The following is a 24,548-nucleotide window of genomic DNA, read 5'->3' as shown; positions in this document are numbered from 1 at the left end:
CATATCTGTGAGGAGCAGGCAGATGGGAGGTAACATTATTAAATAGGTGATTGGTCCTTCCTGATTGCCTTTCACAGCTCTATCCTATAACTCAGAAACTTAATCTGTGCAATGCTGTGGTTTGCCAGGAATGTAAAGAGATTTAGAGAGCTCACTTTTTGGTTGGAGGTGATTGAGCCTCCATAATAATTATAAAAAGCCTTTGAAAAGACATGCAGATGTGCCTGGTTTGCCATCTGGCCAGAATAAGCCTTGTCAGGGCTCTCTGTCTTCACCTTTGCCCCCTCCTTAGTGTGAGAAATGTAAGGAATGTATTGGCTTGCAGTCCAAGTCTGCTTTGACTAAGGTGGATAAGATAACACCTTCATCTATACCGAACACTCACTTTCCCTAACAGCAGCCACCTTGGAGGGATGGTAGGGAGGTGGACTATGCTGTAGGCAGATTTATCACCTCCTGAACCAAAATATGCAAACAAAATGTCCAACATTGGTTTGCCATTATTCAAGAATTCAGGGCGACTGTGCTTTTAATCCTACCCACTATGTGAAAAAAAATGAACAGACTTTTGTAATTTTAATAAAAGTAAATTATTTAGGGCAAGAACATAAAGAATTCATATTCAACTTGAATAGTGCACAGAGATTTTTTTTTTTTTTTTTTTTTTTTTTGGCTTCTGCAGTGGCTTTTTGAGCACTGTTGCCAGGTTTTGCCCCATTTTGGGGGAATTTGGGAATTGGATCAGATTCTCTGGAACATGACAATATCTTGTTAATGACTTTGTGTTCCAAGGAACAGTGATATGAATTGCCTATCCTTTTAGATACAGTCCTTTCAAATCTCACAAAACTAGAGACAAATGACTAAAATGTTCACTTCAAAGGGCTGTTCACTTTATGTGTGTATAATTAATTTTCTTAATGACTTATAAAGTGAGCTCACAAATAGGAAAAGTATAGACTCCACTTTTTTCCAATTTCCTATGTGCCTCTCTGTATTTCAAAATAAGTTCTTAAAAAACATCTCACAAATTCTCTCTCAATTTTATTCATTAGTCATCTAACTGCTTTATTTCAGACTCCTAACAGCTCTATCACAAAGTGAACTATTGGTCACAGGTAGAATCAGATGGAAAAATAATTATTAGATTAGATCAATTCAGACTCATCACCAATCCTGGAGAAAAAGACAAAGTCCCAAAGCATATGCCCTAAGTACAAGCACTGAAGTCTTGGAATTAGATGGTTTACTCACTGTTTTAGTCAGCTTTTTCACTGCTGTGACCAAAAGACCTGACAAGAACAATTTTAGAGAAGGAAAAGGGGATAATGATTTCAGAGGTCTTGGTCCACAGATGACTGACCCTATTCATCTGGGCCTAAAGTGAGGCAAGAAAGAACATTGCGGAGGAAGTTCATGGTGAAGGAAATCACCTGAGAACCTAGAACCAGAAGGCAGAGAGAGAGAGTCCACTCACCAAGGACAAAATATATACCCCAAAGGCATGTCCCCAGTGACCCACCTCCTCCAGTTACATCTACCTACCTACAGTTACCACCCAGTTAAATCCCCATCGGACAATTAATGCACTAAATTGGTTAAAACTCCCATCACCCAATCATTGCATCCTAAAAGCTCTTGCATTGTCTCACACGTGAGCTTTTAGGGGACACCTCATATATAAACCATGACACTTTAGGAAAGCTTCAGTTGATAGAGAAGATCCCCAAAAACTCCACAGGTAACCAACAATTAGTTCTCCTTAAAGTCCTGTGGCTGGTGATCACGCATATTCAGTCTCTTTGCACCAGTAGTTTCTCACCCTATTCATTATAAGGACCCAAATACATTGGATTAACCCCAAAATCTAATAGATAAAAGACAGAATGACAGTATAATGTCTCCGGATCAGAGTGGAAATTTGGTAGGAGATGATGAATGCTGAGGCCAGACTTTAAAAACAATCGGTCTTATGTGTTACATTTCATTTGGTTCTTTTTTCCATCTAAGCTTTCAGGAAGTACATTTAGAAGCCATTCATAATCCCAGATAGGGACAACAAACTCATTCTTATGCCTCAAGGTTAGAAAGTTCCATAAAGCACTTTACCGTAAGTATTTTTGTTCGTGAGCCATGGCACTTTTACCTAACAACTGTATGGATGCACAGAATAAAGAGATTTTAGCTTACTAAAAGGAAAACTTAGGATGATATAAGATGAAGGTAACTCTTCTTTGAAATCTCGTCAGTAGCATTTGATGTGAAAAAGTAAAAATAACAGAAGTGGTTTGTGTTCCATTCCTAACAGAACCCAGCTTCTACTTTGGGAATGTGCAGTACTCTGTGGACGAGAGCTCCGGCCACGTGGAGGTGCAGGTGTGGAGAACAGGCACTGACCTCTCCAGGCCTTCCAGTGTCACAGTGAGATCTCGGAAGACGGATCCTCCTTCTGCGGATGGTGAGAGGTTTCCCACATTAGCTCTTTTGATTGCTCTGCAGCTTTCAACTATCCGGACACAAAATGCTTCACAGCCAGAATAGCTCTGCTCTTACTGAAGCAGTCTGGATGGATGTTTTTTCCTGATATCTACTCATAGTAGATTAACCTGGGTTTCATTTACTATGGTGGGACATTCAGAAACATGAATCAGAAGCTAGGTTAAAATGAAAGACTCAGAGACTCTGAATTCTATTTTTCTTTCCAAAAACACTTTTTAAAAAAAATATTTTTATTAGTTGTTGATACATTTTTTATTTTATTTATTTATTTGTGGTACTGAGAATCAAACCCAGTTCCTCACACTGCTAGTCTAGCACTCTACTGCTGAGCCGCAAACCCAGTCCCCAAAAAACATTTTTTAATTTTGTTCTTAATTGACACATAATCATTGTATACTTTTATGGGACACCATGTGATGTTTTAATACATGTACAGTTGTCCCTTGATGTCATGGGGGATTGGTTGCAGGATTCCTCTGTGGCTACCTAAATCTTCAGATGCTCAAATCCCTTTCATGAAATGATGCTGTATTTGCGTATAATCTATATACATCTTCTGTGTACTTCAAGTCTTTTCTAGAGTACTTCTAATATGTCAGATCACATGAGTCCTATGTAAATTGTTGTTATATACTAGTGTTTAGGGGATAATAGTTAGAAAAAAAAGAGTCTGTACGTGTTCAGTCCAGATGCCACCATTGTTAACCCCATGTGTGAGCACATAATGGTGACTCAAGGTGAAGATGCCCCAACAATGCAGAAGAGAGCCTGCAGAGTGGTGAAAGTGGGAAGCCATGTAAGGTGCATCTACATGTCACCTCACTTGTAGGATTCAGCCTAGTGCTTGGAATGTGGCAAATTCAAGTTTCGCTTTTGGTAACTTTCTGAAAACTTTTTCCACATTTTTTTCTTGGTGTATCATAGTTGTACATAATGATGGGATACGTTGTTACGTATTTGTATGTGCACACATATAACAATATAATTTGGCCAATATCATTCCACAGCAATTCCCAACCCCAGATTCCTTTCTCCTACTGAGCTTCCTTTGATTTTCATGAGATTTCCTACCCCCTCCACCTTTATTTTACTTTTTCTTCTTTAGCTTACCCATATGAGAGAAAACATATGGCCTTGACCTTCTGAGTGTGGTTTATTTTGATTAAAATAATGGTTCTAGTTCCATCCGTTTTCCTGAAAATGACATAATTTCTTTTTTTTTCTTTATGGCTGAATAAAACTTAATTGTGTATATATACCACATTTTTTTAATCCATTCATCTATTGATGGACACTTACGCTGGTTCCATAGATTGGTTATCGTGAACTGGGATGCTATAAACATGGATAGACAGGACCCCTAAATCTCAGGAAGTAATACAAAGAGTTGTTAAATGTGATGGCATCAAATTAAAAAGTTTTTGCACAGCAAGGAAACAATGAGGGATGTGAAGAGAAAACCTACATAATCAAAGAAAATCTTTGCTAGCTACTCTTCTGACAGGATTAATATCTAAAATATATAAAGAACTCAAAATTTTACACAAAAAATCAAATAACCCAATTAATAAATAGGCAAATTAATTAAACAGACCCTTCTCAAAAGAAGAAATATAATTGGCCAACAAGTATATGAAAAAAATGTCCAACACCTTTAGCAATTTGGGAAATACAAAGCAACACTATACTGAAATTCTTATCTCACTCCAGTCAGAATGGCAGTCATCAAGAACACAAATAACAGACCTGCACAGGACCTAGGCCCAGGGTAGGCCCGAGTCCATCCTGCCAGGGGCAGACTCCTGCTGGAGCTCAAGCTCCAGCACAGGACTTCCTCCACCCACCTGCACAGGACCCAGGCCCAGGGCAGGTCTGACTCTGCCACACACACCCCAAACCTGGAAGCTCACACCTAACCCACTTCCATTTGGGGACACTGCAGACATCGCCATAGACTTCCCCACCCAGTAGCCTCTAGCTTTAGACAACAGGGTCTAGAAGCAGCTGCATCTTGGAGCAGACATTCCAAAGACAGTGTAAGGCCCATCCTTTCAGCACCACCTCTGAAAGACATTGCATCCATCTTAGGACACCTCCACTGCTATCTTGAGATACCTCCACGTATTGCTGCCACCAACTTCAGTTGAAGGAGCATACATCAAGGGACCCCTGCAGGGTCTGGAAGTCCAACATCAAGGTGAGGTACAAATAATCTGCACAGATACCACAAGATTATAGGGTAGAAACTGTAATATCTCAGATCCACAGTGCAAGAAAGGAAGACACATAAACAACATGAAAAAACAAGGGAGGAAAGTGCCCCAAACAAACCAGGATGCTACAGTGACAGAACCTGTGGACAGTGAAGTTGATAAAATGTCAGAGAAAGAGTGCAGAATGTTCATGATTAAAATGATCTGTGAATTAAAGAATGACTTAAATGAGCAAATACAGGCAAAAATTGATCACTCCAACAAAGAGATAGGAGAGCAAATATAGGCAACCATTTATCACACCAACAAAGAGATAAAGGAGCAAATAGAGGTAGCAAAAGATTACTTCAAGAAAGAGATACTCTAAAAAGAAATCAGAAATCCTTTAAATTAATGAAACAATAAATGAAATAAAAACTCAATAGAAAGTATCACCAACAGACTAGATCACTTGGAAGACATAACAGCAGATAATGAAGACAAAGTATATAATCTGGAAAATAAAGTTGACCACACAGTGAATATAGTAAGAAACCATAAACAGAACATCCAAGAATTATGGAATAACATCAAAAGACCAGATCTAAGAGTTATAGAGGAAGTCACAGAGTTTCAAACCAAAGGAATGCACAATCTCTTTTATGAGATAATATCAGAAAATTTCCCAAGCATGAAGAATGAATTGGAAAATTAAATACAAGAGGCTTACAGGACACCAAATGTACAAATTTACAATAGATCTACACCAAGACACATTATAATGAAAATGCCTAGCATACAGAATAAGGATAGAATCTTAAAAGCTGCAAGAGGAATCAGATCACTATAGGGGGAGACCAGTTTGTATCTCAGCAGATTTTTCAACCCAGATCCTCAAAGCCAGGAGATGATGGAACAACATATACCAAGCTCTGAAAGAAAATGGATGCCAACCAAGAATCTTATGTCCAGCAAAATTAAGCCTTAGATTTGATGATGAAATAAAAACCTTTCATGATAGATAAAAGTTAAAAGAATTTACATTAGAAAGCCTGCACTACAGAATATCCTCAGGAAAATATTCAATGAAGAGGAAATGAAAAATAATGATGAAAATCAGCAGAGAGAGGATGGGGAAAACTAATCAAAGGAAAAACCAAGTTAAATATCAAAAATAAACAAAAATGCCTGGGAATACAAATCATATCTCAATAATAACCCTGAATGTTAATGGCCTAAGCTCACCAATCAAAAGACATAAATTAGCAGATTGGATTAAAAAAAAAAAAAGACCAACAATTTGCTGCCTGCAAGAGACTCATCTCATAGGGAAAGACATCCACAGACTGAAGGTGAAATGTTGGAAAAAAATCATACCCCTCACATGGACTGAGAAAGCAAGCAGGGGTTTCCATACTCATATCAAGTAGACTTCAAGATAAAGTTAATCAAAAGGGATAAAGGAGGACCATACATACTGCTCAAGGGAACTATACACCAATTATAAATATATATGCCCCAAACAATGAAACATCTGCTTTCATCAGACAAACTCTTCTCAAATTTAAGAGTCAAATAGACCACAACACAATAATTCTGGGTGACTTTAACACACCTCTTTCACCACTGGACAGATCTTCCAAACAAAAGCTGAACAAAGAAACTATAGAACTCAATAATACAATCAATAACTTAGACTTAACTGACATATATAGAATATTTCATCCTTCAACGAGTGAATACACATTCTTCTCAGCAGCACCTGGATCCTTCTCTAAAGTAGACCATATATTATGCCTCTAAGCAACTTTAGCAAATACAAAAAAGTAGAGATACTACCCTGCATTTTGTCAGATCATAATGGAATGAAATTAGAAATCAATGACAAAATAAAAAACAAAAACTACTCCAATACCTGGAGACTAAATAATATGCTAATGAATGAACAATGGGTTGCAAAAGACATCAAGGAGGAGATTAAAAAATTCCTAGAGGTAAATGAGAACACAGATACAACATACTGAAATCTCTGGGACACTATGAAGGCAGTACTAAGAGGAAAGTTCATTGCATGGAGTTCATTCCTTCAAAGAAGAAAAAGTCAACAAATAAATGACCTAACATTACATCTCAAAGCCCTAGAAAAAAAAGAACAAACCAACACCAAAATTAGTGGACGATAAGAAATAATTAAAATCAGAGCTGAAATCAATGAAACTGAAACAAAAGAAAACAATTGAAAAAGTTGGTTCTTTGAAAAAATGAATAAAATTGACAAACCCTTAGCCATGCTAATGAAGAGAGGAGAAGAAAAAACTCAAATCACTAACATACGTGATGAAAAAGGAAATATCACAACAGACACTACAGAAATACAGAAGATAATTAGAAATTATTTTGAAAACTTGTACTCCAATAAAATAGAAAATATCAAAGGCATCAACAAATTCCAGAAGCATAGGAGTTACCCAAATTGAATCAGAATGATACACACAATTTAAACAGATCAGTTTCAAGCAAGGAAATAAAAGATGCCATCGGAAGCCTACCAAACAAGAAAAGCCCAGGACAAGATGGACACACATCTGATTTCTACAAGACATAAAAAGGAGAACTAATACCTATACTCTACAAATTATTTCATAAAATAGAGAAAGACAGCATACTTCCAAACTCATTCTATGAGGCCAGTATCGCCCTGATTCCAAAACAAGCAAAGACACATCAAAGAAAGAGAGCTTCAAACCTATATCTCTAATGAACATAGGTGCAAAAATTCTGAATGAGATTCTGGCAAATTGAATACAAAAACCTATCAAAAAGAGTGCACAACGATCAAGTGGGGTTCATCCCAGGGATGCAAGGTTGGTTCAACATTCGAACCTAGAAGACCCAAAAAATTCCACCAGAAAACTTGTAGAACTAATAAATGAATTCAGCAAAGTAGCAGGATATAAAATCAACACCCATAAATCAAAGGCATTTCTGTATGTCAGTGACAAATCCTCTGAAAGGGAAACTACCCATTTAAAATAGCCTCAAAATAAAATAAAATACTTGGGACTCAACAAAAGAGGTGAAAGACCTCTACAACAAAAAACTACAGAACGCTAAAGAAAGAAATCAAAGAAGACCTTAGAAGATGGAAAGATCTACCTTGCTCTTGGTTAGGCAAAATTAATATTGTCAAAATGACCATACTACCAAAAGTACTATACAGATTTAATGCAATTCCAATCAAAATCCTAATGACATTCCTCATAGAAATAGAAAAAGAAGTCATGAAATTCATCTGGAAAAATAAGAGACCCAGAACAGCCAAAGCAGTCCTTAATAAGAAGAATAAAGTAGGTGGCATCAGTATATCAGACCTTAAACTATACTACAGAGCAATAGTAACAAAAACAACATGGTATTGGCACCAAAATAGACTTGTAGCCCAATGGTACAGAGTAGAGGACAGAGAGACAAACCCACATATATACAGTTATATATTATACATTATATTATACATATAATATTTATGTATATTAGACAAAAATATACACTGCAGAAAAGAGAGAGAGCCTCTTCAACAAATGGTGCTGGGAAAACTGGAAATCCATATGCAACAATGTGAAATTAAACTCCTATCTCTCACCATGCACAAAAATCAACTCAAAGTGGATCAAGGACCTAGAAATTAAACTAGAGACACTGTACCTAATAGAAGAAAAATTAGGCCCAAATCTCCATCCTGTGGGATTAGACCCTGACTTCCTTAATAAGACTCATATAGTGCAAGGGCCAAAATCAAGAATCAATAAATGGGATGGATTCAAACTAAAAAGCTGCTTCTCAGCAACAGAAACAATCAGTGAGTTGAATAGAGAGCCTACATTTGGGGAGCAAATTTTTACCACATGCACATCAGATGGAGCACTAATCTCCGGGATATATAAAGAACTCAAAAACTTTAACACCAAAAAAACAAATAACCCAATCAATAAATGGGCCAAGGAACTGAACAGACATTTCTCAGAAGTTGATATACAATTAATTAATCAACAAATATGTGAAAAAATGTTCAACGTCTCTAGCAATTAGAGAATGCAAATCAAAAACTACTGTAAGATTTCATCTCACTCCAGTCAGAATGGCAGCTATTAAGAATACAAACAACTGTAAATGTTGGTGAGGATGTGGGGAAAAAGGCACACTCATACATTGCTAGTGGGACTGCAAATTGATGCAGCCAATATGGAAAGCAATATGGAGATTCCTTGGAAATCTGGGAATGGAACCACCATTTGACCCAGCTATGCCTCTCCTAGGTTTATTCCCAAAGGACTTAAAAACAGCATACTACAGGGACACAGCCACATCAATGTTTCTAGCAGCACAATTCACAATAGCTAAACTGTGGAACAACCTAGATGCCCTTAGTTTGATGATGGATAATGAAAATGTATGCTATATACACAATGGAATACTATTCAGCATTAAAAGAGAATAAAATCATGGCATTTGCAGGTTAATGGATGGAGTTGGAGAATATTATGCTAAGTGAAGTTAGCCAATCCCAAAAATGCCAAATGTTTTCTCTGATATTAAGGATGCTGATTCATAATGGGGTTGGGGGAGATCATGGATGGATTAGGCAAAATCTAGATAGAGCAAAGGGGAGGTAGAGGAAGGGTGAGATCATAGGGGTAGGAAAGGCTGTGGAATGAGATGGACATCATTACCCTAAGTACACGTATGAAGACAAGAATGGTGTGACTACTTTGTGTACAACCAGAGATATGAAAAATTGTGCTCTATATGTATAATATGAATTGTAATGCATTCTACTGTCATACATCACAAATTAGAATTTTAAAAAAGAAAATAAATGCTGGAGAGGATATAGAAAAAAAGTAACACTGTTGGCGAGACTGTAAATTAGTACAACTACTATGTAATTTGTATGGAGCATCCTCAAAAGACAAGGCATAGAACCACAGTATTGACCCAGATATACTACTCCTCAGTATTTTTCCTAAAGAATTAAAGTCGTAATACTACAGTGATACATGCATGCCCACATTTGACTTCACAATAGCTAAACAGTGATATTCTAAATTCTAATGCCTATATTCACATGAGCTGATTTTTTATACTTTGGAAATCTAACATGGTTGAATGTTGCTAAGTTACACGCACAACAGTAATGCTGTCTGCCTTCACAGAAATCTGAAGACATGTCATGCATCTTAATTTGACTTCCTCCTTATTTTAACCAAGTGTCCCCAGAAGTACATAAGACCCAAAGTCTTTTTCATACTATATTGTACAAACTGTCCCAACTACTACATGCTTCTCTCTCATTCTGAGATCTATATCCCAAAAAGCTGATCATAAATTTAGGGCAAGCATAGGGTTCAAGATTTCCTTTTTTTTTTTTTAATTGTTGATAGACATTTATTTATTTATATATGATGCCAAGAACCAAACCCAGTCCCACATATATGCCAGGCAAGTGCACTACTGCTGAGCCCCAGCCCCAGCTCCTTTCTTTTTTCTAGTCAACCAACAATACAAATTCTCGCATATACATAGATTCATCATTGTGTTAGGAATGTGTGAACTGTGCACACATATGTCATATACACATCACATATTCATGCATGCCATTTTCAAAAGTCAACTAAGTTTTATCTTTTTCAATGCAGTGGAACTAGTGTGGTGCTTTGCATACTGCAAGTATTCAGTAAACAGTTGTTTAGCCAATTTTTTATTTATTTGTTTTCAAATTTTTTATTTTTGAAAGAAAAATTCAAATCAGAATCTGGAGGGAGGGAAAGACAAATGAGAATAAAATGTAAGAAATGGAGGCAAAGAAAATAGAAAAAGAACTACAAGGAGATAAATTTTTTTTGTTGTTTTATTTTATTTCGCTTTTGATTTTTGTTTTTGGCACTGGGGATGTAACCCAGGACCTTATGCATGAAGCATGCTAAGCTACAACCCCTGCCCCAGAAAATAAAGAAAAGTCTTGAAATGAATTAAAGACAAATACTCTTAGAAAGTTGCATATTTGGAAGTAAAGTAGGTACAAAACAAGAATTAGAACAGCAAAAAGTATGAAAACAGAAGCAATAATGCTGAATTACTTTCCTCTAGTTTTAAGTCTTTATAGATGTAGTGGCTAAAGATTAAAAGATAGTTTCGTTTTTAGCTACTTTAGATTTTTTAATATTTATTTTTTAGTTGTAGTTGGACACAATACCCTTGTTTTATTTATTTATATTTATGTGGTGCTGAGATCAAACCCAGGGCCTCGCACATGCTAAGCAAGCGCTCTACCGCTGACCCACAACCCCAGCCCGCTACTTTAGATATTAATGGAAATACCAACACTTCATGGTCTGAAAAATATTAAATCAAAGATCAAATAAATCTTTGGAACAGAAGCTTGCTCTTGTTTCCTGGGGCGAGTGTGGGTAGGGGTAGGGGACAGCAGCTCATACCTGAAATATATTGCTGTATCTAACAGACAACCATGCACCTAAACAGGGTGTTCTATGGTAGCTCCAGAAATATAGAAATAAGAAGTATGATATTTAACTAATATTTAAAAATGCTTTGTATTCATATATAATAATTTATATTAAATTTAACATTTGATTGACACTGCTGATTGTTTTAGATTTGATTTTTTATTAATTAATTTATTTATTTTAATTATGTATATGACAGCAGAATACATTTTGATTCATTGTACACAATTGCAGCACAACTTTTCATTTCTCTGGTTGTACACTATGTAGTGTCACACCATGTGTACAGTCATATAGATTTGATTTTTATTAGCTCCATTAGAGGATTCTAATAAAGACAGAGGAACCATATTGCAGAAAGCTAAAATAACGACTCCAAAGTTCAACCATTATACATAGATTCAGTTTAAAACCTGATCTTTGATTCACCCCCTCAACAGTCAATGTGGATACTACTAATCTTTTGCATTTCATTAAGATATTTTTCTGTATTATTATGCTTGTCTCTATTTTTAATAAAATATATGTATATAAATTTATTTCTTGTATATCTTTTAACTGAATAATCCTTTTGTTACTCTCATAGCTGGAACAGACTATGTGGGAATCAGTCGCAATTTAGATTTTGCACCTGGAGTCAACATGCAGACTGTTCGTGTTATCATTCTGGATGACCTTGGACAACCAGTGCTGGAGGGAACCGAGAAATTTGAATTGGTACTTCGTATGCCTATGAATGCTGCCCTTGGGGAGCCCAACAAAGCCACGGTGTTCATAAATGACTCTGTCTCAGACTGTGAGTGCCTGTTAATTTTACAAATATAAAATGATATGCCAGGGTTTATATAATTCACAAGTAGAGCAATAAGCTATGTATTCCTATATTCATCTACCAGAGCCTCCATTATAAAAGACTACAGACTAAAGGACTTCAACAATAGAAATTGATTTCCTTAGAGCCATTGGCCAGAAAGTGCTAGCAGTGTTGGTCCCTTTTGAGTTCTGTAAAGGAAGGGTATTCCAGAACCCTTTCATTGACTAGGAGGTGGCCCTCTTATTCCTGTCTCTTACATCATCTTCTGTGTCCAGTTTTCTGTGTTAAGAGAACACCAGTCATCTTGGAGTAGGACCCACAATAATGTCCTTATTTGAACTTGATCACCTCTGTAAAGTCCCTGCCTACCAATAAAGTCACATTCTAATGTTCTGAAGGTTAGGACTTCAACGTGTGAATGTGACAGGGGCAGTGATAGACACAGGTGCAGCCCATGCATATACATTAGCAGGCCCCACCCTTCTTTCTTCTCCTATCATTTTGATAGAATAAGTCTTAGAAGAAATCCTTTAGACTTCTCAAATTTCAAAGAAAACAGTGGTGTTGTCATCAGTATTTTGTTTGTGTCCCAAGAATTTCCTCACAACAAATGGGTAGAACTCCATGGAGCTGTGCAGACCATTACTCAATGGTCTTTTTCTACTTCATAAGACCACAAGACCACAAGACACTTTGATTTCCCTCACCCAACCACTTCTCAGATTTCCCTAATACAGTGCCAAATATATTGCTCTGTGACAACCGGCCGATAAACACATGGCAGAGCTCTCTGAGGCATCATCACAAGGGAATTCTGAACATGTCAACCATGATGATTCTGATTATGCTTAGAGGAAAGTGCTTGCCAATGAGACCTATATGTAATTGACCCAATTTATGTGCCACCTAAAAATTATATATGTGCACACTCATTGTCAACTTTCTCAACATGGTCTGCATGAACCTTTTGTAAATAAATGCATAATATTTAGTGTTCTTCATACCAAGAAATTCTGAAATCCCCTGTTTAACACACTGATTAGGTTAAGGCTCTCCTAACCCAATCATTTCACCTCTGACCTTTCTTGCATTGTCTCCCACCTGAGCTTTTGGGGGACACCACATATCTAAATCATGACACCTACTTTAACATTTGATTGTGTACCCTTATTCCACAAAATAGGCAGAGCAAAATTTTGATGATAAGGAACCAAAGATCTTAAAGTTAAGTGATTGCAATTTAAAAACATAGGCAAATGACTGAGTAAAGACTCAGATCCCAACCTTCTCATTTCTTTTCTCTTATTCTTTCCACTGTACCTCATCTTTCAAAATGCCATGTTCCTTGAGGAAATTTCTGTTAACTTTGATCCATAAGATTATTTGTTTTTGCAGTGCCTAAGATGCAATTCAAAGAACGAGTTTACACTGGCAGCGAAAGTGATGGGCATATAGCTGCCATGATCCACAGGAGCGGAGATATCCAGTACAGGTCTTCAGTGCGATGCTATACACGGCAGGGGTCCGCACAGGTGATGATGGACTTTGAAGAACGCCCAAACACTGACGTCTCCATCATCACATTCCTCCCTGGTAAATCAGAGCTTGAAACTTTCATATGGAATTTAAGAAAAGCAAGTGTTTGTTAGGAAATATGCATTTGGGAAATACAAGTGCCTTGTCTTCAACAAGCCTGTGAGGTGTTTTCACATGCACTCAATGATAAGATGAAGCAGCTGTAACAGGTTGAATGAATGTGCTTTGGGTTTCTGTATTAACTCACTGATTCCTAAGGAAGTGCTATATTGTTTATTTGCAACTAAGTAGGTGGACAAGAACATATCAAATGAACATATCTCACAATACTGGGAATTGAACTTCATTTTGAAATGAAATAAATTTCACATTTTAAATATGTATTCAGAGCCTTAAACTATTTTATTATTTTGATCCAGTAATTATAAGAATATATTCTTAAAGAATAATATGTGTTAAAATGTTTACTTATGCTGATGTTTGTCACAAACTAATATTTATTATAAGGGAAAACTGTAAATAACTTAAATAAATGGCCAACAATTAGAGAACTATTTATTTGAACATCTATACTATAGTATATTTCATTGCCATTAAAAATCATTTTAAAAATTATTAATGAGATGAAGGAAAATTTAGGACATAATACTGGCTCTATTCATTAGAGGCTGGGACCTAATTGGTCTTGACTTAATGCTTTATTTAATAAGACAAAAGTTAATAATACTAGAAAAATAATGCTATCATTAATTTGTGGTCAAATTAATGATAATCAACTAATACAAATCCACTAAATTTGTTTCCTAATCAGAATGCTAGAAATTCCTCGGCAAAATTGGCATATGCTCTTTTTCCTCTTTGTTTTCTAAGATGAGTGATAGAATTTAAAGCAGACATTAAGAAAATTCCCTGTACGAGAATAAGGTCAGTCATAGCATGTGTTTAAACATTTATTCACTCATTCGGCAAATATTTTTTGATGGCTTATTTCATGCCAAATACTATTCCTTCCCCTGAGACAACAGGGGAAAGTAACATCCCTGCTCCTGTGATGTTTCATTCTAATTGGTGACATATGGCTCCTGGCCTATGGGATGTGACTGACCTGCTGTTATTGTTATTTGTTCCAGGTGAGATTGAAAAGCCATGTGTCCTTGAGCTGATGGACGACACACTCTACGAGGAGGTGGAAGAGCTCCGCCTGGTACTTGGCACTCCGCAAAGCAGCTCTCCCTTTGGGGCTGCAGTTGGTGAACAGAATGAAACTCTGATAAGGATCCGAGACGATGCTGATAGTAAGAAGTCGTTGCTCATGCTCAGCTGTGAAATCCATCCCTGTTGAGGTTTTAGGCAGCTCAGAAAATAACCCCCACTGGCTGAGTAAGATTTGAAAGCAAATGAGAAATAAGAAAAAGACTAAGACAAATGGAGAACAAAACAAATCATTAAAACTGATAAAGTTTGAAGGCTTGGGATGCGGCTCAATGGTAGAGTGCTTCCCTGGCATGAGCAAGGCCCTGGATTCAATCCCCAGCACAGCAATAAAAATAATAATAAAAATAAATAATAATACTAAAAAAAAAAGAAAGAAGAAATTCAAACTGATAAAGTTGATTTGGGAGACTATGGCTTATATCTAGATAAGGAAGCCATTCATCCCTGGACCTCTTCTTACACACACTTTGAGTACAAGTATTCCTGGGCCAACAGTCTGCTCCCTGCCTGCCCCTTGCCAGTGGTTTGCTCCTGTATATTTATGGCACAAAGGGACATCCCAGAGCACATGTTCTTTGGGGGTTGGTTAATTCCCAGAAAGGAGCTGAGCTAACTTAGCAGCTTCACTTTACACACTCGAAACTAACATTGAGTGAGGGGACAGAGAGAAGCCAGGATGTAATAGTAATTACTCTCCTCCCACATGGAAGGAAACATGGAAGAAAAGTGTTCCTCTAACTAACAATTTAATCTGTCTGTTTTCCATAATTTTAGAGACTATTATCAAATTTGGAGAAACCAAATTTAGCGTCACAGAACCCAAAGAACCAGGAGAGTCAGTCGTGGTTGAAATTCCAGTGATTCGCCAAGGAGACACTTCTAAGGTCTCCATTGTTAGAGTCCACACCAAGGATGGCTCAGCCACCTCCGGAGAAGACTATCACCCTGTGTCAGAAGGTACGGGGCTCCCAGGGCCTGTCACCAGGTGGATCATGCCAGCACCGTGTGTTGGTGCTATGCCCTTGAGAAGAAGAAAAGCTTCAGCTGAAATGCAAATACAGCCGCTCTTCTAAATTCACCTTCTTTAGAAAAATAAAGAACAGAATTTATTTCTAGTATTTTCTTTTGATTTGCAGGATATATGTAGTAGGACTTGGGGAAATTTTGAGTAGAAGACCCAGATGATCTATTTGGTATCTTTCTTCTGATTTTATCTCCATCTAGTGATCAGACATTAAATAATAATTTTCCTGTAAATTTCCTATTGGCCATGATGATAGTCTGTTTTAGAGAACACCCACAATAAAAATCTAAAGCTAGAAAATTTTGTGCTAACAGAGGACAGTGAAAGGGACCCTGAGTTCTCTGGAATGTAAGAGCCTCGTTGGGTCCATTCCTCCTTTCTCTTTCTGAAAATTATTGGATCATTTTATTTCTTACTTTTATGAATAGTCAAAACAAATTGATTTATCTGTCCCTCTATTTCTTCCTCCTAACCCCCCACCCCACCCCACCCCCGCTTCTAATTTATTTACTGACAGACTAAACATTAGACTTGCATCCAAAATTAGGCTTATGAATTATTTGGAGTTTTGCTTATCCACCATGTTTATATTTTTCTACCTCTCACTACCAGTAATCAGTTTTTGACCATCCTAGCACTTCAGGCATTCATATTGATTTTCTAATTTGCTAAGAAAATTTAGAAAGTGACTAATGGGTGTGAACTGAATCAGTAACAAAGTTAATGAAGTCATAGAAAAAAATACCATCTTCTACAAAGGTGTTTGTATTTTTTTAAATGTATGGTGAACATTAGATAAACCACTATAGAAATTCAAAGTTATCCTCAGATCATTCTCTATATAATTGAAATAAATCCCCTAGAATGCAAAAGATGATAAACAAAACTGATTAGCTACGAATTATAAAAATCTACAGTCAGTCTTTTCTATGATGAGAGCAGATTTTACATAAAGGAAATGTCTTCTAAAAATTAAAGGTATGACCTTTCATAGAAAGATTTTCTAAGAATTAAAGGTATTCTTTTGTCTAAAACAGGAACAAAATTATAACTATGTAATGGACTGATAAATGAATTCAGAGAAAAGTTAAATAATATTAAACCAACCTGTGGCTTTTGCCCCATAAAAGTTAACGTGCTTTTATAATGTTTACAATCAAAATTAAAGGGACTTTTTTTTCCTGAAACATCCTCTAATTTCTCTTCTTAAGGCTTAAGTCAGGATCAGTCTAATGCAAATAAGCAGATAAAATTAAACAGAAAGGCTGAAAATTTTTGTGCGCTGAAAATTTAGTAACAGATTCAGAAAAGTGTATCTGAGAAGCTTTGATTGTCATCTAGCAAGTGTACTATCAGAAAACAACAATTTAAATATTCAAAACAAGTTTTTTGTTTTAACTTCTTATAAGAAGTGCTTTGGTTTATATAACTCAGAGGGTTATAAAAACCTGAATGAACACAAAGGCAGGACAAACAGTAGAAATGGGTAAAAAACAAAAATATGAAGGGAAAATGGAATGATTGAAATATTCTCGAACCAGAAAGTACATTCATTGTTGAGAAAAGCCTGTTCCATCATAACCACCTAACTATCCTGGTGCAGAAAGGGGAAAAAGAACTCAAAAACCCATAGTTTCCTTGGAAAGTCCTAAATTTTTAAGTGTCAGAAACTAAAATGTTTTATTGTCACATCACACAGGTCTAATTAAGAAAATTATCTTATAACCTCATGTTGTATACATTAAATACATGCAATAAAATTTATTTTAAAAAATTAAAATTAAAAACAAATTAATGGGCCAGAATTAATTCTCATCCCTTGGAACAAGAACCATAAATTCTCTCAGGGTCTGAGAAGCCTGCGAATGATGGGTTGAAGAACATGCTGGGGCTGTGGGGCAAGGGCATGGGGGATGCCACCTCTAGAAACAGAGCTAACTGTAAAGAAGTCTGACTCACAAATGCGATTTTAAAGAAAACAGTTTTCTTTGTCATTGATAATAAAAGAATTGAAGTAGAAAAAAAATATTCTAGAGTTGCATTTTTTTTCCTGCCAGACTCTAAATTTATAGAACAATTGATAGAATTTATAACTGATAGAATTATAAATTTATAATTGATAGGATTCTGATGCAATAACATCAGAAAGCAACTCTTATCTCCTCTAATTTGAATGATTATGCTTTATACTCTTTATATTTTTTTCTTCTAAACCAGTTTCTTGAAAGATTTTTTTAAAAGCCAACAAAATTGTGTATTCAAGTTTAACATATGGCCAATGGCACAATAATGAGTTCAATAAAATCCAATGATATGAAAATTTTTAAATTTGTAAAGAAACGGTTTAAAAAAAGGATTCTGATAATTTGATTTAACTTTCATGATAATAAAGCAATTCTTTTTAGTGAGAAGGAAAAGGGTAAGGGAAAAAGTCACTAACATTTATCTGTAGTAACTTTTCTAGGTTTCAAAAAAAGCAAAAAGAAATACTTTTGAAATATAATTTTATATTGCATTTGAAAACTCAATTTTTTTATCCAGTTTGTCTATATACATGTAAAGTAAATACTACTGACACACCATTATACCCTTGATGCTATGGGTTTAGGAATTCTGGGAAATGAGAGGTGAGTTTGTCTGATTATATCCCAGTATAAAAACTATTAATTGCACCATAACTCAGCATTATTTTTCAAATTGTAAATCAACAAATCAATTTAGAAGAAATATACAATTAGGACTTCCTTTTGTGTAGAGAAATGGGGAGCAGGGTAGATTAAAGTAGGACAGAACAGAATATATTACAGTACAATATAAAAAATAAGAGATGTTTGTTAATCTTGTGCTTTGGCACCTATATGCACGTGCGCACGCGCACACACACAAATTTACTGGATCACAAGGTAAAATGTATTTTTCATTGTATACCACAGTCAAAAAGACTTGTTTAAAAATTTTCTTACTCATTCAAAAATTTTATATCTGTCATTTTGCATTTGTAGAAATTGAGTTTAAGGAAGGAGAAACTCAGCACATTGTTGAAATTGAAGTAATCTTCGATGGGGTAAGAGAGATGAGAGAGGCCTTCACTGTTCACTTAAAACCTGATGAAAATATGATAGCAGAGACCCAGGTGAGTAATTTGATGTTTATAACTCATGGCCAGCAAATGCATTTAAGAAATCAAATAGTATACAATAAACTAATGAGACTTTATACAAGCCTTACATGAAAGGGACGTACATAATCCTTTTCCCCGTCTGAAATAAATTTTGTTCTGATTAGATCATAAGCAGGGAATTCTATCTGTTTTTGACAAATCATGTTTATAGAAATTTCAGGCATAGAATCACTGAGGCCCATATGATAAACTGTACCATTCCCATGTCACTCAGTAGTGGCTGAACGTGGAATACTGAGAAACAGCATCATCTTGGTACAAAGATGAGATATTAATTCAGCACCACAACTCATTAAAGCATACATTCTAACCCACAAAACAGTTGACTAACCATCAAAATTCCCACTATTTCTCCTAGTTGGATTAGAATTGGATGCTCAGAGTTTCATGTCCAATTGTTACAGTCCTAAAACCGGTTTTGTACACTCACATAATTTATATTGTATCATCAGCCAGATGTCTTCAAATTCATTGTAATTTCCACAGAATTCTGACTTCTACATTGAAAATAATTTTTTAAATTACATGTCCTTTTAGGAACAGATCTATTTTAATAAAATCTAGGCTTAAACTCACTTGATTGCTTTTATTATTTATTTCCCCATTACTACGAAGTCAAATTGGAGAAAATTGAGAAAAATATTTTTAAAAACATTTTTATCGTTTTTATCATTTTTATTGCTTGAAGGTGTTTCTGCTGCATTGTGTTACTCTTTTTCAAGTCATATTTTTTATATTTTTCTTATAATCTTATAAGTTTGGATGGAAAATCTTTATCAAACATTTTTTATGTCTTTACACATAAAATGAATCTTTATTATTATTTTTATGGATTAGAGAAAGAAATAGCGATTCACTAAAATCACTTCCAGTTATAAAAGCTTCTCTTAAAAGTACATAAACAATCCCTGGAGCTGAGACTGTAGCTCAGTGGTAAAGCACTTGCGTTGCATGTGTGAAGCACTGGGTTCAATCCTCAGCACCACATAAAAATAAATAAAGATATTGTGTCCATCTACAGCTAAAAAAAAAAAAAGGTACATAGACAATCCTTGATTTACAATGATTCAACTTAAAAATTTTTTGAATTTACAATTTTGTAAAATTGTTATGCATTCAGTAGTTTCATACTTCAAATTTAGACTTTTGCCTTTTCCAAGTGATTAGGAACAGCTGAGTCTCTGCAGTGCACTTTGCTGCTAAGCTATGATGCTCACCAGGTCACATGGGTTAGATACATTTCTGACTTACAGTGTTTCCAACTTTCAATGGCTCTGTGGGATGTAAACGTTCTATAAGCCACAGAGCATCTATTCATATAAGGTTAGGTTTAAGAACTTGACACTGGAAGTTATTTGGGAGTCAGAGCATTGAAAGTAAGATGTTTCTGTCACCTTGCCCAGTACAGATGCGCTCAGATTCCTCATGTCTGGAATTCATCTTCCCTTTGGGCTTCTGTCTCCTCTCTGGGCTTCAGGAAATGCCTTCTGGCCTTTGTTGATTTAGACTTTTACTTCTAACCGGTATCCACTTCATCATGTCCTACCCTATACCATGACCTAGAGGGTCTCCCTTCACTCAGGGTATCTGCAGCTTTCCTCCTACTGTCAAATAATTGACTTCTTAGAACTTCCACTTTCCAACCCCAGGACAGATTTTGCACTACCATCACAATAGAAGGGAAAAAGAACTTGGACCCCAAATACTTCAGGGACCACTGACCAACCTCTGGATTTACTGCCCCAAGAACAGGTGTCCCCCACTGGAGCCAAAAGACAAGAGACAGGTGTCAGGGCCCCAGTTCTATCACTCTGCAGGGGGTGTGGCTCCACAGTTCTTATCACAATGATCCTATGAGTTTGCCCAGCATCATGAGTATTGCCCTGAATAGTAGAAGCACCAAAAGTCTCACCTAATATTTCGCTAATCAGTTATAATTAACTTTTCCTTCTAGGTGACCAAAGCCATTGTGTATATAGAAGAAATGAACAGCATGGCAGATGTCACTTTTCCTTCTATCCCTCAAATCGTGTCCTTGCTGATGTATGACGACACTGCCAAAGCTAAGGAGAGTGCAGGACCTGTGTCCGGCTATCCCATCATCTGCGTCACAGTAAGAAGTTGACAAAACCGAGTGAAATTATAATTAATTATGATAATTATACACTTTAATCAATATTATCATAAGTGGGAAAATACTCCAAGGTTTAAATTTTGACCTTTAAAGAAGAAAATATAATAACATTCATTAAACGGAGCTCCCATTTTTCTTCCTTTACCTAATAAAGTTTTATTAACTGATGTATACATCAAGTAGGAGCCCAGAGTATGTCACTAATAGAAAAACAGGTAAACCATGAACTTGACACACAATTCTTTAAAAAAAAAAAAAAGGAAAAGAGGGGTTGGGGTGAAGCCAGTGGTAGAGTACTCACCTAGCATGCATGAGGCCTGACTTCAATTCCTAGTGCTGCAGGAAAAGAAAAAGAAAAAATAATAATAAAAAGAAAAATACATAAAAGACAGTATCTCTAATAGAAGATGTGATTATTATCATAGGAATGATGCAAATTAGGAAGTAGAGTTGCAGCTGTATCTATTAAGGAAGGTTTAGGATGGCCAGGTATAATTTCAAGAAAGATCATTCAAAAGTAAGTGATCAAAACACAAACTACAGCCAGAGGAGGAGCAGAATAAATGGCCCGTCATCATTACTTTTTTTAAATTTGCCTTCCCTTGACTCTAAATTATAAACTCCTTATGAGCAAAAACTGTGACTTGCTTTTTTTTATTATTATCACAACAGCCCTGTTGTAACAACCCACATATAATAGGTAGGCAATAAATGCTTATTGAATTAAGAAAGCATACATAACCATTTGATGCCAAATTATAAAGGTTCTACATGAACTTCACTGGTTGGATAGCAGGGAGCTATTGCATAGAAGGACCTCATGATTGGAGGGGTGATGTTGGAGAGTTAGCAGGGCAGTAATGTGTCACTGGACTGGAAAGAAAGAACTGAATTAGATGAGGAGGTGGTGGTGGGAATGGAAAGGAAGAAACCAATGTAAGAGTCATGGCAAAAGAATAATAATAAAACTCTCTAATCCACTGGACATGGCAGGAAGGAAGGGAGCCACTTATCAACAGCAGATTAACGGTCCTCAGTCACCTGCAGGACAGATGGACTTTAGCACCTTTTCCATGGAGTGGGGGGGGGAGGTGGAGGGAGATAAGGATAATTTGACTACTCTGAGGGTTCCAGATGATATGATTGGATACTTTACATGTATCTGCTTACAGGTGGAAAAGTCCCATATGCCGTTTGAAATCAAGCTTAACAGTTCATAAACGCTATCGTGACTGGGAATAGAAATTTGAAAGTGACATGAACAGCATATGGAAGTGGGGGTGGGGGTGGGGAGCACTGAAAACACTAGGATTGAGAGGACTTGAAAGGAATGTTGTCCACATTGTTGTGTACTGTGGTCCTGATGCAATTATTTGTTTTCATAGGCTTGCAACCCCAAATATTCAGACTACGATAAAACAGGCTCTATTTGTGCAAGTGAGAACATCAATGACACTCTGACCCGCTACCGATGGCTGATTAGCGCTCCTGCTGGCCCTGATGGTGTGACCAGCCCCATGAGAGAGGTGGACTTTGATACCTTTTTTACATCATCCAAGATGATCACCTTAGACTCCATATACTTTCAGCCTGGCTCTCGGGTGCAGTGTGCGGCTCGTGCTGTGAACACCAATGGGAATGAAGGCCTGGAGCTGACGAGCCCTATCGTTACCATTGCCAGGGAAGAAGGTAAGGCATTGGTGTTTCGCATGAAGATCACCAGAACGCGGTGGAATGTTACATATGTCTAATATATGATTATTAAAATTTCCAAATGTCCAGTGTGTTCCATACTACTCTACTTCCAAATGAAAATCTACTTTTTATAAAAATATGCATCAGAAAAAGTTATTTGTCCTTCATTTTGTGAGCAATTTGAGGTGATATAAGAAAAGAAGGCAAGATCTTAGTCCTCCAGGAGTCCGTAGGAATGTTGAGGACACAGATAAATTTGAGTCTGGAAAAAACACTGTAATGCAAATACAGAAGTGATTAGTTCTGCCCTGGGTGGATCAAGAAAGCCTCCTCATGGAGGAAAAGCTTAAAATAAACTTTGGAAACAGAAGTGATGACTTCTAGAAGCATGAAAGAACATGGAATTCTAGGAGTGACCAGAAGAGAAATGGGGGAACGTATGAGAAAAGAGGAGGAAGGATGGAGACACAGCAGGATGGGATGCAAGGGCCATGTCTAAACGGGGGGTTTCTGTGTCATACAAGGAGCTCAGCTGGTTGTTGGATGAATAGGAGTTTTCTGGGAACAGGAAGGTAAAGATAGTACAGGTGGAGAGTTGTGTGCGCAGGCTCATACATTTTTATTACAAGAGAGGTTGTGTTTGGAGCTAGAGCTTAGAATGCATTAGGGATAGAGAGTAGGATATGGCTGGAGAACACTGGAAAGACAGAAAATCCACTTTATAAACTAATTCCTCACTTTGCACAAGAACTTTTAAGTTAGATTTTGTTTATTTTATTTTTGGTGCTGGGAATCAAAACCAAGGCCTCACGCATGCCAGATAAGCCCTCTACCACTGAGCTACAACCCAGCTCTAAATCAGATTTTTTAAGTTATGTGTATATGATTCAAGTTCTAAAATTTCTATTTGCATACAGCATTCAGAAGCACATTTAGGGTTGGGAATGTAAGCCAGTGGTAATGTGCTTGCTTAGTATGGGTGTGATCCCAAGCACCCCTGTCTGCCTCCGCACACACATACTACAAGTACTTTTGCTGATAAACAAAAGTAATATATGCCAAAGTACCACTTTCTACCTTTATATATTCAGGATCAAATATTTTGTTGATATGATATCAACATTCTCTTCTAAATGGATTATGATGTATGATTTTCAAATTTCTCTTAAAATTGAACTATTCTTTGGTTCAAAAAAAAAAAAAGATTAAACAGTACCTTAAAATTAGTGTCCTCGTTAAGAAAAGAGAAAGCCCAGATTCTGGGGCCTACCTCTGATTTTACCACTATTCTAATAAATGTCTATTTATTTTCTCTGTTGTGTATAAACAGAAAAGAAGTTGTATATTTCTTGAAATTAAAATCCAGCATCTTGGTCTCACATGCTAACAAATTACATAAAAAGAGAAAAACCCTACGGTATATACAATTTGCTCTCTGATTTTAAGGAGATGTTAGTTTTTGTTTTTAAAATTACAACATTTTTTAGAGTCTTCACCTAGCAAGGATGAAACTCTGGATTCCATCCTAGGCATTGGATGGAAAAAAAAAAAAAAAGAGCACATTTTTAGTTTTATTCACTAGGAAATTATGTCTACTTTATAACTAATCATTAGGATATTATTCTAGAGTAAAACTCAAATTTGCTTTATTTAAATATGCTTTTTTCCTACTGGCTTTCAATCATTTTTTACTATCTCTGTTTGTACTATATATTTAAAATTATTTTTGGAATATGT

General features: G+C 36.2%; 1 protein-coding gene across 1 annotated transcript in view; it reads left to right on the top strand.

The window, feature by feature from the left end:
* Positions 1 to 24,548, top strand: part of Frem2 (FRAS1 related extracellular matrix 2) — a 162,941-nt gene that overhangs the window by 120,184 nt on the left and 18,209 nt on the right. Inside the window, exons 7-14 of the mRNA XM_076872483.1 lie at positions 2,309 to 2,458; positions 11,799 to 12,008; positions 13,422 to 13,619; positions 14,693 to 14,857; positions 15,552 to 15,734; positions 18,804 to 18,934; positions 20,937 to 21,095; positions 22,502 to 22,805. Coding sequence (XP_076728598.1) covers positions 2,309 to 2,458; positions 11,799 to 12,008; positions 13,422 to 13,619; positions 14,693 to 14,857; positions 15,552 to 15,734; positions 18,804 to 18,934; positions 20,937 to 21,095; positions 22,502 to 22,805 — 1,500 coding nt within the window. The remainder of the gene's footprint in view (positions 1 to 2,308; positions 2,459 to 11,798; positions 12,009 to 13,421; positions 13,620 to 14,692; positions 14,858 to 15,551; positions 15,735 to 18,803; positions 18,935 to 20,936; positions 21,096 to 22,501; positions 22,806 to 24,548) is intronic.

The sequence above is a fragment of the Callospermophilus lateralis genome, chromosome 12 (assembly GCF_048772815.1).
Source record: "Callospermophilus lateralis isolate mCalLat2 chromosome 12, mCalLat2.hap1, whole genome shotgun sequence".
NCBI lineage: Eukaryota > Metazoa > Chordata > Mammalia > Rodentia > Sciuridae > Callospermophilus > Callospermophilus lateralis.
Note: the sequence above shows the minus strand (reverse complement) of the source record. Positions and strands in the feature narration are given on the sequence as shown.